The sequence below is a fragment of the Aythya marila genome (assembly GCF_965140915.1).
Source record: "Aythya marila genome assembly, chromosome: 1".
NCBI classification, from domain to species: domain Eukaryota; kingdom Metazoa; phylum Chordata; class Aves; order Anseriformes; family Anatidae; genus Aythya; species Aythya marila.
The window spans coordinates 10,673,094-10,689,811 of NC_139042.1; the positions used below are offsets into that span (position 1 = coordinate 10,673,094).

At 41.1% G+C, this 16,718-nt stretch overlaps 1 protein-coding gene across 1 annotated transcript in view; it reads left to right on the forward strand.

Moving 5' to 3' along the window:
* FAT3 (FAT atypical cadherin 3) overlaps positions 1-16,718 on the forward strand; it is a 93,390-nt gene that overhangs the window by 42,251 nt on the left and 34,421 nt on the right. Inside the window, exons 12-13 of the mRNA XM_082751489.1 lie at positions 6,498-6,632; positions 7,636-7,793. Of these exons, the coding sequence (XP_082607615.1) occupies positions 6,498-6,632; positions 7,636-7,793 (293 nt within the window). The remainder of the gene's footprint in view (positions 1-6,497; positions 6,633-7,635; positions 7,794-16,718) is intronic.

A 16,718-nucleotide genomic window follows, 5' to 3' on the forward strand; every position in this document is an offset into this window, starting at 1 on the left:
TTGATTGAAATTATCTTGACAAATGTGGGTATATATCTACATGTGAGCTGGTCACTCCAGGCCTCATTTCCAGACAGTGGAAAGAATGAGGTATTTTTAATGATGTGATACATCTCTCCTTGGATGTCTAAAATCAGTCGGATGAATCATGCCCTAAAGTTAGATGAGATGAATTCCATTTCAAGTGTTTAATATGGTTCTGGCTTAATAGTTTGAAAGAATTTTTCTAATAGACCCAGAAGTGTTCAGCGAAAGTGCAGACTCTCACATCTATGTTATTTAATCAAGTGAATAGCAGTCTTGGACCACTCGTGAAACCAGGCAATTCAGACTTTATGAAGCCACTTCTAGCATGTCGTGAATGTTCTCACAAAAGGAAATCATAGACTGTGATGCATTATAGGACCTGCTATTTATCTAGGAACTAATCTTAAATGGTGGTCTGTTCCTCAGTTCCTCAGAGCACACATCACCTCATAGAGTCCTGAATGTTTTGCAGTATTGGGCATAAGGAACCCAGATTCTTGTCTGTACAACTCCAGTCCTAATACCAGGATCCTGAACAACCTCTGCTCTTTCCAGTTCCAGGAAGCTCACACATACTAGTGCCTCTTGACTTGTCCTGTCAAGACAGCCAGGAAGAATAAAGGAAAAGGTGTCTTGTCTATGCTTGGGAACAAAGAACTGCAGATAAATTTGATAGATTTCATTAAATTGGTTACAGTCCTTTTAACATTGTGCTTGTGTAAGGGGAGATGTTTCTCCCTGAGAATATTCTCTATTTTAAGACCTATACTGAGAATGCAGGATCTCATATGAAACCCAGGAGAGCTGAAGCATGAAGTGGGGACCTGACTGTAGAATCAGGGAGAGTGGAGATTTTTGTCTGTCACCTAGGTCTTAAGGGAAGCTGTTACCAAACAGTGGATGGAGTAGGCCAAACTTCCATTCTTCTAAAACTGGAAGAGAAACTGATTCATTGGGACATACTGTGTGGTAGGACATACTTAGGACATACCGTGAGTGTGTTCTGGGGGCTCTCAAGCTAACTGAAACCCATGGTTGGCCTGTGCAGAACCAAGTTTGTGGTGTATGCATTTATATGTGTACTGTAATCATTGCCTACAATACCTGGTCACTGTGCTCCAAAACTAAAAGCAAATTAAAGCTAAACAAGCATAGTCTTCTTCAACAGAAGCTAACCAAGTCAACCCAAGTATCATGGGTTGACTGTCTTCCCTTCACGCTTGTGGTAGTTTCACACCACAGCAGCAAAACTCCAACACACCACTTTCTCACTCCTGCTCCTCAAAGGAACAAGAGGAGAAAATATGATGATAAAAAAAGCTCATGGCTTGGGAAAAGGACAGGGAGATCACTCACCAGTTGCCATCACAAGTGAAACGTACTCAGCTTAGGGAGATTAATATAATCTATTGCCTTTTGCTGACAAGCTATATCGGTGAGAAATAAAAGCAAACTTAAAATACCTTCCCTCCATCCACCCTCTTCCACCTCCTCCTCCTGAGAGGCACAGGGGAACGGGGAATGGGGGCTGCGGTCAGTCCCTGATGCTTCGTCTCCGCCACTCCTTCACGGTCCCTCTCTGCCCCTGCTCCACGTGGGGTCCCTCCCACAGGATGCCGTCCTTCCCGAACTGAGCCTGCAGGGGCTGCCCACAGGCTGCAGCTCTTCAGGAACTGCTCCCACACAGCTCCATCCCACGGGGTCCATCCCCCAGGAGCAAACTGCTCCAGCACGGGTCCCCCACGGGTGGGTGGCAGCTCCCCCCAGACCCCCTGCTCCTGCGTGGGCTCCTCTCCATGGGCTGCAGCTCCAGCCCAGGGACTGCTCCTGCAGGGGCTCTCCATGGCCTGCAGCCTCCTCCAGGCCACATCCACCTGCTCCACCGGGGGCTCCTCCACCCATGGGGGGGCTGCAACGTGGAGATCTGCTCCATGTGGGACCATGGGCTGCAGGGGGACAGCCTGCTCCACCAGGGGCCTCTCCAGGGGCTGCAGGGGAACTTGTGCTGCCTTGTGCCTGGAGCACTTCCTGCCCTTCTGCTGCAATCACCTTGGGGGCTGCAGGGTTGTTCTCACTCCTCACTCTCCCAGCTGCTGTAGCACAAGTTTATTTTTTTCCTTTTCTTCAATCTGTTGTCCCAGAGGTCCAATGAGCATTGCTCATGGCTCAGCTCTGGCCAGCAGCGGATCCCTTTTGTATCCGTCTGGAGCTGGCTCTGATCTGACCTGGGGCAGCTGCTGGGCTCTGCTCACACAGGCCACCTTTGCAGCCCCTTGCTATTAAACCCTTGCCATGTAAGCCCAATGCATTCCACTACCAGCCTCTGTGAGAAACATATTTAAGTTGTCATTAAAACAGACATTCATAAACATTCATCACATAAACTTCACTTATATCAACAACAAAAAAAATCCCCCACACCAAATCAACATAACATCATTGCAACAGCAGCAAAGGTGGACAGTTCATACACTCTTTGTCCCTCCACCACATTACGATACGAGTTCTCTACAGTTATTGCACTCTCCAACCATGTCCAGTCCATGTTTTGTCCGTTACCTCATGTAGTTATCACCCTTATCTCAAATTCCTCAAGCCCAAGGTTTGGCCACCTCTGCAACCTGCCCCTGCTACCAAAACATTGCCATATAAACCCAATATATCACTAAAATAATCATTAGATTGTTTTAAAAGTAGCAGATGGGAACTTCCCTTTATTTGCCTTCTGGGACTGACCTTCAGAGTCACCTTTCCAGCTTTTTTCTGCAAATGAGAGAAATGGGCTAATACTGAATATATACATATATATTCCAAGAGATTCAGGAGAATGGGCTTATAAAAACACACCAAATACCTCAAGGCTCAAGTTAACATTGATGAAGCACGCAATTTAAAAAATATGTTTACATTCCTGGAAGTGATCCTTCTTTGGGTGTACAGTAATTAAATAAATGTCTCATTTTGATATGTTTTCTTCCTCAGTATACCAGTAGGGAGTCTGTAATACTTTTAGCTTGATTCAGACAATTAAACTGAAGATGAACTGTCAGAATCAAGTGGGCCTATTCCACCTTCCCTGCCATGCTCTGGTTGACACTATCCCTTACGTCTCTGGGATATCCTGTAGAGAACAGCTCTATTAATACTAATGTGAGTTTCAAGAGAATACCATGGGTTTTCTGGACTTGGGTACAGGAAAAAAAAAAAAAAGAGATCAATTCAAATCCATATTTCTTGAAACTCTATTGAATGGTAAATAGACTGTTCTTTGGAGTGGAAATGCAATATTAGAATAATTTTATTTAAACTCAAGCTGTAAATCTTTGATGTGGACAAAGTACCCTTGAACGATTTCACAATTTTGCTTCACACAGTTGTGAAATCAGCCTGAAAATGCGTGTTAGCTAGGGCAAAGCAATAATACAGATTTGTAACTTACGTACTTATAACCATACAGACAGGCACAAAGCATTTATTCTCCCAAGTCTGAATATTTTAAAACTTTTGTGACAGCTATGAAATCCTGCTGCAGCAGGATGAATAAAAAGTTGATTTTCTTGTAGCTTAGCAGAAGAACTATTCTTGGCCTGCCAGGATAAGCAGTTCTTTAGTGTATCTGCAGTTATACTAAACACATTAGATCCTTTCCATATATTTTTGGCCTTTGGAAAGATGACTCCCAAGTACAAATCAGAGCTTGAATCAGCTAAAACACTGGCAGAGATGGATAACAAAGTAACCTGTTGCTTTATTGCTTCATGTCAAAGATGCAGTCATGGGTTAGGGGTTGTGAAAATTTGTAGAGCCATATTCAAGAATCTCCGTCCCTTTCTTCTTCGCACCAAGAAGCTGTGGGGCCTTTGTCCAAATGACTTGTCTGTCAGCTATGCAGAGGTTCATTTGAATTACAGCTTCACATAAGGTTTAAGTGTGTTCAGGGAAGAGAGAATCTATGCACACAGCACAGTTCTGTGTATTTGTCACATAAGAATAAATTAAAATAGCCTACAGAGCCAAGTAGAATGTACAACCCAGCATATAGATATTTAATCACCCAATATAATTTCAGAAGTAATTGTAACTTGTTACTGAATTCCAGAGAACTGGTTAAAAAATTAGCTATAAAAAACATATTCTTGGTTAAGTTTTGTAGACCTTGTATTTGAATAGAATATAATTCTGCAATGCAGAAACTAACATTTGTTTCTTGATAGGATGAGACTTAAAGTATGACTGTATATTGCAGCTGTTATTCCTGTTAATGTTACCTACTAAACTGATTAATAAAGATTGCCATGCATCATTTTCTAACAGTGCTACAGGCAGTACTGTAAATCGTTTACTGCATAGACCTCTCAAACAAATGTTTGACAAAGGAGGGGAGGATGTTAAAGATTAAATTGACTGTGCTGTACATCAAGCAAGACATTTACAGTCCTTGCCATATTTGTAGTCAGCCCATGTCCACTTTGAAACCTGCAGCGGTAATTTTTCTTTTTCCAGAAAATACTTACAGTACCAGGTAATTTCAGCTATGCTTGCTATGAGCTCTGCTTGGCTTGTACTAAAATGTGAGAGCAATAAGATTCTTTTTTTCATTACTTTAGGGATTTATTCTATGACAGGTTGATTTCTTCCTTTATAAATTGTAAATAAAATACATATGCTCAAAAAATAAAGTAATATCTGAATATGACTAAGGTTCTACAATAACCAAGAACTGACAATATTCAGAAATTGATGGGTAGGAAGGTGCTGGCTTTTTATCATTAATATCATCGCCTGTATCTATTACTCGAAGTAAATGAATTTGATAGGCAAAAAAAAAAAAAAAAAAGAGAAAAAAAAAAAAGAGAAGCCAGTCCATTCCCAGCAACTGGGTCTCTCTTAGTTCAAGCCCTGGCTGCAAATCAATAGAAGCAAGGACGGGAATGGCTTTTCCTGCAGTTGAAAGCATATAACTTCATAGCAGTTGCACACAGACATCCAGAGGTAGAAGCTGACCCTGCATGTACTAAATTCTTTATTACTACCAGCAAAAGGCTAACCGTTGAGAAATTCATGTAATCCTGAGAATTCATAAATTGAGCATGAACAGTTGTATTGTGTTTTGCATACTGTTGGTAGTGCTTGAAAAAAAAATTAAGATTAGAGCAATTGAAACATATATTTAGACACTTTGAAAAAGTTATATAGAAGTTCTATCCAAGAAGTATGATGTTGGCAGGCTTTAAAGTTAGCCATTGTCATACTCAGCATGTTACACGTTAAAAATTTAGGTTTCAAAGAACCTTAATGAAATTGTATCACATGATAGTATTCTAAGTGAATTTAAAAAACAGTATGCATCTGTCTCTTCATATTACTTCTATTTTGAAGTTAGTAGTAGTTTTGAATTCACCTTTTCTTGAGCAAAATTATATTCCATACTAAAAACATATAAGGAAAGAGCTAACAGCGGCATTCAAACTAATTCTATCCAAATTACACTCTCCCCCTTTGTAATCATCAGTTGCAACTAACTATTTAAAATTGTTTCTTTCCTCAATTAGGTAATATCAGGAAATACAGTCACTGTATTTTTTATTTTCAAAATTTCTTTGCATTTTTAGTGTCCAAGACAAGTATTCCTCTTTTGCTGTTTTTTGTTTTTGTTTTGTTTGTTTTGTTTTGTTGTTGTTGTTGTGGTTTGGTTTTGTTTGGTTTGGTTTGGTTTGTTTTGGTTTGGTTTGGTTTGGTTTGGTTTGGTTTGGTGTGCGTGTGTTTGTTTGTTGTTTTGTTTGTTTGCTTGGTCTTGGCCTGGACATACGGAGTTTCATATGCAACAGAAGTTCTGTAGTTACAACCATGAGAAAGGAGGATAGGTTTTTGGCAGCCTGGGCAAGGTGTGCAATTGGATGTGAGGTCTTGGAAAAGCCAGGAGGAACATGAAGACAGAGCCTGTGCCTTGTGCTCAGACTGCAAGTGTGCCCTGTGCAGTACAAAGATGAAAAGTTCAGCTGTCATTCCATAGCCAGGGAATTGTTTTTTCTTATTTTGCCTCTCAGGGAACTCTACTTCTCTAAATTTGCTTTACGTGGGCATGCTTGGGCAAAAGGATTGTGTAACTACAAGTTATTTGCTTTCTGGTAGCCCTAAATTCCCTGTAAACAAGGCTTTGTGAATAAATGACTGGTCTGAGCATCACAACACCAATGTATATCCAGTCACTGCTAATAATAGCCAGTTTTCATAATATTCTGCCGTAGGTTTTAGAGCACACTTTGAAAAAAACTTAGCAGTGTTTTGCTAAGTATTTGTCTGCAGGGCATCTCTTCCTGAAATATTTTTTATTTATTTATTATTATTCTTAAGCCATGCTTGGCTTGTACTGAAGAGCAAGATCAATAATTGTCTTTCTTTTATTAGTTCTGCATTACTAAAGATCATGTTTTACACCGTGTCCTTGACAGTATTTTAACTTATTGCAGGAGGACTGTGCCCAGGGTCTAATGATCCCTGTCTGGAGAAGCCGTGTCCAGGGGACATGCAGTGTGTGGGGTACGAAGCTAACCGGAGACCATTCATCTGCCAATGCCCACCTGGAAAGCTTGGCGAGTGCTCAGGTGCACGTCACAGTGGTAAAGGGGGATATACTTGAACAAAAAAAAGGGCTGTCATTCTCATATTGCAGATAGAGGTGCCACTGAAGTAAACAGAAGACCTACTGTTTAACCCTTCTCAGCACTGGCACTTGGTCTATCTTATCTGTTCATATGCTCTGGAAAATCGGCTTTACAGCTACGGGGCTGCATGAAGACCATGATCAAGCTTTTGTTGGGAAATTCCTACTGACTGGGTTGAATCCCAGATCATTGAAACAGGCTGCTGAGTAAACAGGACTTTTCCTAGAGACTGTTATGCTAGATGCTTTCCTGCCATGGGCAAAGCTCTATAGTTAACTCCTGCTTGCAATGTAGATCACCAAAATTCCAGCCTTTACTAATGAAAACACTACAGCATCCCAAAAAGAAACTTTCAGGACATGTGTCAGTTCTCTGCAGCTGTGTTGTTCCCTTGGATACAAAGAGAGCGGTAGGGAGCCCATGAAGTGGAGCTTTCCATTTACTTCAGTGAATCCAAGGCTGCGTGATGTGTTCTTGGAAAAAGCACAGCAGATAATAAGTTCTTTCACAGTGGTCGTGGGCAGTGGTTGCAGGGAATTAACTGTACAGGTTTGGCTGCCATCTGCCCACACCAGACTTTATACCCATAATTCAACTCCCTGCTGTACAAACATGGTTGTCTTTAACTCCCTCTGTTACAAGTGAGGAGAGAGAGGTGTGACCAGGGGTAGATAACCTTAAAAATGCTGAACACTTGGAGAAAACCCTCTTTTATTATAAATATGGAGAAATAGACCTTTCCCCCATCCACTGAAAAACAATTTCATGAAAAAATACCATATATACTAGTAGGTGCAAGCTTTTTTTCCCCATCAAGGTTGGAGTTTATTTACAAGTTTCATCCTAAACTCATTCTCATTTGCTGTAATTAACTAGATTGACAGTTATGGAATTTTTTCATGTGTCACTAAAAGAACGTGTCTTTTCAAAATGATTATTTCAGGCCACACTTCCCTTAGCTTTGCTGGGAATAGTTACATTAAATACCGTGTTTCTGAAAATAGCAAGAAAGAGGAATTCAAGTTGGCTCTACGTCTGCGAACTCTGCAAAGCAATGGGATTATAATGTACACCAGAGCGAATCCCTGTATAATTCTGAAGGTAATTAAAATAACTTATCTTTTCTGCAGTTCTTTTTCTTGATTATATGTTTCCTGTTGGCTCTTGATTTGGGGAATGTTGTTCTCATTTCAGCTGTAGATTTAGAAGATGAAGCCTGATCAGTTTGATGCTAACAGGGAAAAAACAGCAATTTCGACAATGGCAGCAACAACAACAATCAAAAAAGCAGCTTGTTAGTGGTACTTTACTTGGAAAATGCTCTATTGGGCACTGTTCATTATGAGAATATTATATGTGTCTGCATGCAGGAGCCAATCTGCACAAGATGTAAGATTTGGCCATTTATATGACCATATAGTCAAAACAAGGCATGCTGAAATAGCTGCTCTTCCCCTGTGTCCATGCCTGTGGTTAGAGAATATGCCATTGCTGCTGTCGAGTGAATTCCAGAAACCAACTGCTTAGAACATGTCTCCTACTGAATATGTAGATTTCTACCTTATGTGAACTAAAATTATTTGTCAGAGAGGCATGGGGTAGCTGGAGATTGATAGCTGATCAATATTTAATTGATAAGCTCAGTGCATTTTCATTCTTTGTTGAGTTTTGTTTTTTGTTTGTTTGTTTGTTTTGAATGGCAAATATCTGCTGGATGGAAAAGGAGGGATGGGCTCATCCAAGATGTGTGTGTAGTATTTCTGCTAGAGCCTGTAGGGTACAAAACGAAGATGCTGACTTTGGTAACTCAGCCATGTCCTGTAATTCAGCAGTGGGAGAGATGCCACAGAGCCTTTTGTGTCTGTATTTACAATCTTCACATCACTTTTGGCTGAATGGTAATGTTAAAATTGCTAGATGAGTTATTATTAACAAGCAACAAATGATTTTATAGCTGTTGGACTGAAATATTTCATCAGCAGGAGTATTGTCTTTCATTCTCTGGGAACTCTCAGCAGTGCTGAGATTTGTATGAGACGATTAAAGTCTGCTTTGAGACATGTAGAAAGGCACTGTTTGAACTTTTTAATATACTTTTTGTTAAAAAAAAAAAAAAGCTGAAAGGTTGAAGATCTTTTTTGAAGCCTCCAGTGAGGTTGCTCTTAGTATCTATCAGTAGGGAATGTTGCAATTTAGTTTTGAAAAATGCTTATAAAAATAACAAATGGCCCTGGTGAAAGGTGCCACTTGAAAATGGTAGTAGATGATACAGAAGCAGACTGAAATGGTGTTAGAGTGTTTGTAGGAAAATTTATTTTTTTAGAGTTTAGTGTATAAAACTGTAGTGATTAGGGAGTCCAACAGGTCAGGATGATGGTGTTTTAAATCATGCCTGTTCTAGATAACATTTATTTCAAATATTACAAACAAGTGGACTCTGCAGTGCAAGTATAACATCTACCTTTCCACATAATTATTTTAAGTGAGTTGATTATTACAATTTTTGTTATCATTGTTATTATTCCTAGTTTTATGGAAGGCATGGATGAAAGTAAAAACACTAACCCTTGCTTTGGTGGTAGGAAAAGTTATTTCCATCGGGAAATTCATCCTGTACTGCAGTTCGGTAGAGCTTTGGTTAGGGAAGTAACCCCTGAGCCCCAGGTATCCTAGGCTTTAGGAGAAAGCATGCCCAGAATCACCATTGCAACAGCTAAGCCAGCCACCAAAGCCTACTTCGGAACCAGACATCCCATGAAGCTCATCTGACAGTATTCTGGGAATAGACCTAGCTGCAGTGATTAAATCCTGCCATTGCTCCTTCACTATCCTGTTACCTCTGTCTCTATGACTTGGGTAGTGCTTCTGCTGCAAAGTGGGAGATGTGTTGATGCTGATGGACTGAACTCAGGCTGCTCTCCTTCTGGAGAAGTTTGATAATCTTTGGGTTGTAGGCAATTGAGTGGAAATCTCCAGCTGAAGCCAGGCAATTTTGGAGCCAAAAGCGAAAAATTCATGATGTTACATAAAAATAAATAAGAGAGCCCCACATGGCAGTGGTCTGGGTTGGGTTCTTAGTTATGGATTAGGAGTTTCATGGTTTTGGCCATGGTTTCCCACAATACCTTAATCATTTTGCTTTGAAAGGTACTGGGAAGACAAAATGATAATTGAAGGAGCAGTGACAAGAACAGTTGGTGTTCTGCTCCTGTCTCAGAGGCCAATCTCAGGGTCATGTTTTTTGTTGTTTTTTTTTTTTTTTTTTTTTTTTGCTTCCTAGCTGCAAGGAAGGATCTGAATCCATCTCATGACACTTAATCTTAATCTTTGGGCCCATCATGTGTCTGATGGGTGAGTTCCAGGGTCACGTATGCAGTGCTAAGACGCAAGAGTGCCATTATCTCCAATGCATCCGGCAGGGAATGACACAGGGAATTCCCCTCCTAGAGTCTAACACCTTGCTTTTCATCTTTTAGGTAGGGCAGGATTTTCTGTTGAAGTAAGTCCTTTCCCAGATCTGTCCCTTGGATTCTATAAGCACGAGGTTTAAGGAAAAGAAAAGCATTACATTTGGTGTGGTTTTGGAGATGTGGTATCACTTAAAAGGTCAGGAATTCCTAATTTTGTTCATGAAGCTCATATAGCAGAGGAGCATCAGACTAAGGTCTCACAAAGGTGCTCAATGGTAGACAAGTGGCATTCTGCTCAAGGGATGTGGCCCTAGCAGGACTCTTCAAGGATATCAACTTACTCATGAACTGCACTTTGGGGATCCCTTACTCCAATGTTTTCAGGTAAGTTACCCTTAGATCTTCTGAGCTTATATTTTTTCATTTGTAATCCAGAGGTTAAGCTTTCTCTTTTTTTTTCTTTTAACCAAGTACGTATGTTGTGAGATAGGGAGGCTCTCAGAAACGAGGCCATTGAGTAGATTAATTAGAGGTCTATAAATGTGAAGTTGTTATCATTTGAGCATTGCTTTCAATTAAATTAAACATGAGGAGAAGCTTTCCAAATAAATGATAAAGGATGGGATCCTGTGCTCTTTTGAGCACCTTGGCACCACTCCAGCAAAGCACTTAATCACTTGCTTAACTTCCTGTATTTGAAGGCAATTGGAACTGCTCACATAACTTAATTTTAAGCATATACTTAAGTATGTTGCTTGTTTAGCACCAGAAGGCCCAGCACCAACACTAAACCCCAAACGAAGGTGGAGTTGGAAGAAGTTTAGACCCACCACATAGTACAAACCCATGGGAGAACAGGCAGAAGCCAACATTATTGTTGGGGTGTATAGTGGCATTGATTTTTTTCAAGCAAGTCTCCCCTGTTGCAGTCTATTTAAAAATTAATGCTGCAGTATGGTTTTCACTGTTTAAATGACCAGCTTAATTTTGTGAACTCATACATTTATGATAACTTTAGTGATGGAAATATTTCATAATCATAGCACGGTGTCCTTGGATGAATAATCAATTCCATAGAGCAAACTGCCCGTCTACTACTTTGCTGAAAGCCTACCAGCTACACTGTGTTGATACAATATAATAAGGGTGTTATTTATTCAGCTGTTTCAAATAAAGCAGCTCATCCATCGATTTTGAGAGGTTGGCCATTTTTTCATTGTGCGCTCCTGCTTTTAAGACAATTGGAGCAAAATGAGATGCAGGTCGATGGCTATTTTTTTTTTCCTTTGGAGGATTTCATATGCCGAAAACAGCATCACCATTTCCTTTTTCCTATGTAGCATCTATCTGGGAAAAATAAAAGTTAACAATTTAAAACGTAATGAGGCCATTCCAAAAGAAAATTCCACAGTTTATTTAATTTTTTAAAGGAATATAGTGGAGATTTGATTTGATTTCTAAAACTCAAAGGATTAAAAATAGGTAAAGGAAGAGTTTCTCCTCATTCCAGAAACATAGCTGTTAAATGGTAAAAGGCAAGCATATGTTCTCCCGTCCAGGCAGTTAATGTGAAACTTTGCATGGTTTAGTTAAGTGTGTATTATACATTTTAATGCATTACTGCTGCATGGCTTATGCTGGATAAGACTGAAGCTTGGATATGATCCCAGCTATGGCTGGAGTTGAAACAAGTAATATTTTAATTAAATATACCGTTTTACACAAACGAACCCGAAATGTAATTCAGCTAACGAAATATTTCCCCAGATAGATTAGTAGGCAGCATGCTGTATCCATGGTGTGTGACTGCAGATGGACTGTGTGAGCCTAAGGTGGTCTCAGAAGAACCATTTGATCATTTTATTACCTATGTTGATACACAAATATGAATGTTAGCCAAACATCTTAGCCAGGCTAATATTCTAATATAATTTACAGTATGTGCTTGGCTCCATTTTGCTCATTGAATGAAACCACTGAAATGTAACAGATTGCATCACCTTTTGGAGCCGTCTCCGTTCTTTGTACTTCTCTGCCCACTTTATATGTGAGGAACTTTGTGTCTACAAGAGCATACATGTTTAAGTGTGCATTTACCTCACTGTCCTAATGAGTGCAATGAGAGGCGGTATAACTGAGCCCAGAAAGCTTTCAGAGGTGGGCAGCTGGAAGCGCCATGGGAATTGTGTGTCCCTGTGGTTGAAGCAGCATCTCCTAAGTTTCATCTAGATGCAGAGGGTCTCTGCATTACCAAGGGGCTGCAGGGTTTTCAGGTCTCTGCTGTAAGACAGAATAACTCAAGCTTTCTGCTGTGGTTTTTTTTTTGTTTGTTTGTTTTTTACATAGCTGGAGAAAAAAGCAGTGTCACACATTCAGTCCTGAGCTGAGAGTCTGGTGCTACGAATTGTCAGTCAGTCTAGTCATCTCTCTGAGGTTATTGTCTGGATAACCGCTGAGCCCTGGCACAAGCATTGGTCTTTTATTGGATTTCCATACTATTTGTTTGCATGTACCTCATTTGGTCAGAAGTTTACTTAAAGTTCAGCTTTTCATGGTACCAAAGTCCAGGCTATAACCTAGGATTCCTCTTTGAGGATGAAACAGTGCCCCTGACGTTACATCAGTTAGGAGGAATCACAGGAATTAACTGCTGAATCGAAGTTCTGCAGCTGAATTCTCAGTGCTTAGGGGAGGAGATGTCTTTCTGCCCTTCTGCAGCAGACCTTTCTCCTCCCTGCCCTGCCAGCCTAGCTGCTGAGTATGCAGGACAGGAGCCCTCTGGTGTTCCTCAACCTTGTTAGAGGCTCGGGGCCAGCAGGGGACAAATAATTCCTCTCTGCCCCACTACAGCAAGGCCTGTGACCATCCATTTAATAAAACTATTTTTATGGTCCCAGTGCTAGGGGATTCTGTGCATGTCAGAGTCTTTAATGTATTTATCCATAAAGCACTGGTGTGAGGTAGGGAAATGATGTTACCCTTGTTTTACCGATGGAGACCTGAAAATAATGACTTGCTTGAGATCCCAGAGGAAGAGTGTAGCAGAGTGTGGATTCCCATGCATATCTATCATATCTTAGGCTAGTACTGCAAATTGGACCATCCTTCCCATCTTTCACTCTAGCCTAAGGTGGGGGTCACTAGTGCCTTTTTAATAAAAGGAAGGAAGCACAGCGTTTCAGATAATATACATTTATCGTGTATGTCAGATCATCTGCTGGCAAAAAGAAATAAAAATGGATGAGAAAGATGTATAAAACATATTTTAATGGTGAATCTTATACATCATCGTTTCCCATATATAAATGTTGCAATATTTATCCCAGGTGCTCATATGTGGTGTTGTATTTATAAAGATAATTGGAAAAGCATGTTCTGTGAATAAGGGCAATAGACATGCAGGCAGTAGGTCCTTCAGGGTATAAGTAGTCTTAGGGGAGGTATATGTATGTCATATACAATCAGTAGTACAGTTTCCATAGGAAAAAATCTTTAGAATAAGAGGAAAGTTAACTGCTATCCAATGATGGCCATTTTTCATAGTGTAATATGTTGGCATGTATTTTTCTGTGCGATTTGTATTCCTGTTGAGACAGACCATGCTTTCTGAGCAGCACCTTCAAGGTTTGTGGACTATTTTGTTGCACAGAGAAAAGTAAAGCTATTGCACCATCTCAGGAAATCATCTCAGGGCATCTTGTTTACTGAGATTCCTCCTGAGCAGATCCATTAATAGGCCTAATTTCAATCTACAGAAATAGTTTATAGCTGAGTTCTGAGTCCTTTGAGAAAAGACTTTCTAATGAAAAATGGTCCAGACTTACTTTTCTATGCATCCATTAGCCTTTTTTTGATTGAGCTGTAGGAGTACCAAGCAACATCCATCCCTCAAACATGTGTTACTATCACAGACCTCATTTCTTCTCAGTTTCATTACATCCTACAGGTCAAGGACTTCAATATAACCAGTTGCCCGTAGCAGGACCTAATTCTTGTTCTTTTGGCTCCTTCAACATGCTGTTCATCCCTCATGCTATTCAGAATATTTTAGGTAGTGGGCATTTGTGTGGAGCTCACTGTGTTTGGTGTCTGCATCTGCCCTGTCCAAGCAATTGCAGAGCAGTGGAGCAGTGTGGTGTGGTGGCACCCCACCTGGACCATGTGGCTTGGCTTCAGGTTACACCCTGGTTCAAATTCAACTGGTTATGAGACTAAGATCTGGAAAGTGGAGACACAAAGTCCAGAGATCATGAGAAGTCAAGGTTTTACCCATAGTTTTTCTCCAAGTAGTTTTGTGAACCTCCAAGGGCAGTAAAGTGCTGACAATAACAATAGTATGATTATCAAGGGGGAACTTGTGCTTTAATGTATGATATAGACTTAAGTTTAGTGAAGACTGGAGCACTGGCAAGTGGCAAACAGTACTCAGACTGTAATCTGAGGAGTATTTCTTTGCCTAGAGTAAAATGTATGGTCTCAAGTATTTTGGCCTATGAGCAATTGACAGCTGTTGCACCCCTGCTTTGCTAGAGGAGAGCAATAGCATTGTGTTATGGGCAAGGTGGTGCACAGCACAGTTTGTGCTGCAGGGAAGGCTGCAAAAGGACACAGCACCTTGAGCTTTTCAGAGGGATAAATAATGGGACAGAACTGTCTTGAGATGGGGTTTGCAGGAATAAATAAATCTTAGATTATGGCATCAAGGTAAAATAATTACAAGAACTTTCAGATAGCTTGAATCCAATTAATATGTCATAAGATAGTTCTTGATGGATTTTACTTTTAGACCTTCCCTATCAGGGGGGAAGGGCTATAGTATTTTATAGTCAATGCATGGGCAGATTAAATGGGAAGCACATCTACATCCCATTCTCCTCCAGCACTCCAGCTTGCCAATTGCCTAGCACTTGTCAGCCATATTCCCTTTATAGCCACCCTCCTGGACAAGGGGCATGAGGGAGGAATCGTAAAATAGAATCACAGAATAATAGAATAGTTTGGGTTGGCATGGACTGTGAAAGATCTAGTCCAAACCCCTGACATGGGCAGAGATCTTTCACGAGACCAGGCTGCTCAAAGCCCTGTCCAACCTGACCTGGAACACTTCTAATGATGAGGCATCCGCAATTTCTCTAGGCAACCTGTTCTAGTGTCTCAATCATAAGAAGTCACAAAAGTTGTTCTAAAGCCATGAAACCAGCATAAACATGAGGAAAAGAGGAAAACTGGAAGCTGTCTTACATGAGGTATATGCAGAGCAGATAGCATAGCCTCCCTGGAAAATAACTGACTTCTGGCAAACCAGAATATTAGAATTAGAACTGGAACTAGAATAGCTCAGTTGGAAGGGACCTACACAGATCAAGTCCAACTATCTGACCAGTTCAAGGCAAACCAAAAGATAAATCATGTTATTGAGGGCATTATCCAAATGTCTCTTGAGCACTGATAGGCATGGGACATCAGTCAGCCTTTTCTACCCAACCAGCAGGTTCAGGAGGGCACCTTTCCTCCTTGGCTCACTAAGTGCTTGTGTCAGGAAGTTATCTCCAACATGCTTTAGGCATTTCCCAGGCTTGCTGGTCATAGCAGTATATTTCCAGCATATGGCTCTGAAGAAGGAATCTTCCCTAAGGATGAGGGCAACTGATCCAGAGATTTCCCCTAATTGCATACAAAATGGCTCATCTGTGCTGTCATGCTGGGTGGGCTGTCAATAGTAGATATCCAGGATGAAATCTGCTTTGCTGTCTGTCCCCATAAACCTCACCCAGAGGCTCTCTGCTGCACCATCCTCAAGACAAAGGCTGTACAGCCACATCTCTCCTTTTTGGACAGCACAACACCTCCACCTCGCCTGCTCTGCCTGTCCCTCCTAGCACTCCAGCTGTGGGAGTCATCCCACTGGTAGCAATGGTATCATAGCTCTGGAAAAGGACCAGAACTTCCACTTTGTCCCATTCATTCTTCATACTGTGTGTTGGTATACAAGTATTTTGGATGTGCTCCTGAACTCTCAGTGCTCCCTGGAGCATCATAAATGTTCCCGTTAGCCTTGCCACCCTCAGGCAGTGCTGCACCATCTCTTGGCTTAACCTCAGTGTTCCTGATGGTGTCCCCTTCCCCATCGATATCACTGTTATCCCTAGAGGAACTGAACTTAGGGACAAATGCACACCTTGCTGAGATGCTCTAAAAGGTTATGTAAGCACGGGATTCATGCGTGACCAGAGCACGTAACATCACAGCTGATAGCAGTGATCATTGACTTCATCTCTCTCCGTCAGAGGTGGCTGCTTGCCCTGAGGCACTGTCTGGTAGCATCAACCACCGACAGCACAAGTGCAGCACACATGTGGACAGCAGGACTTGCACAGAGAAGCACGACGGCATAGCAGCAGCACTACAGCAGACCAGGAGTCCTGTGGTCCATGCCCTGTTCAGTGAGACACCCTGGGTTCCCAGTCTTCCCATGTGTTTCGCAGCTATATTTCTGTATTTTCTCCGTATTTGCAGTTTGCCTACAGTAACTGGCTTTTGGTGAATTCTAAGTAGTAATGGTTAACCACTGTTTGTTTATTGCTGATTATAAAGGCACAGCTTTTGCTATTTCAGC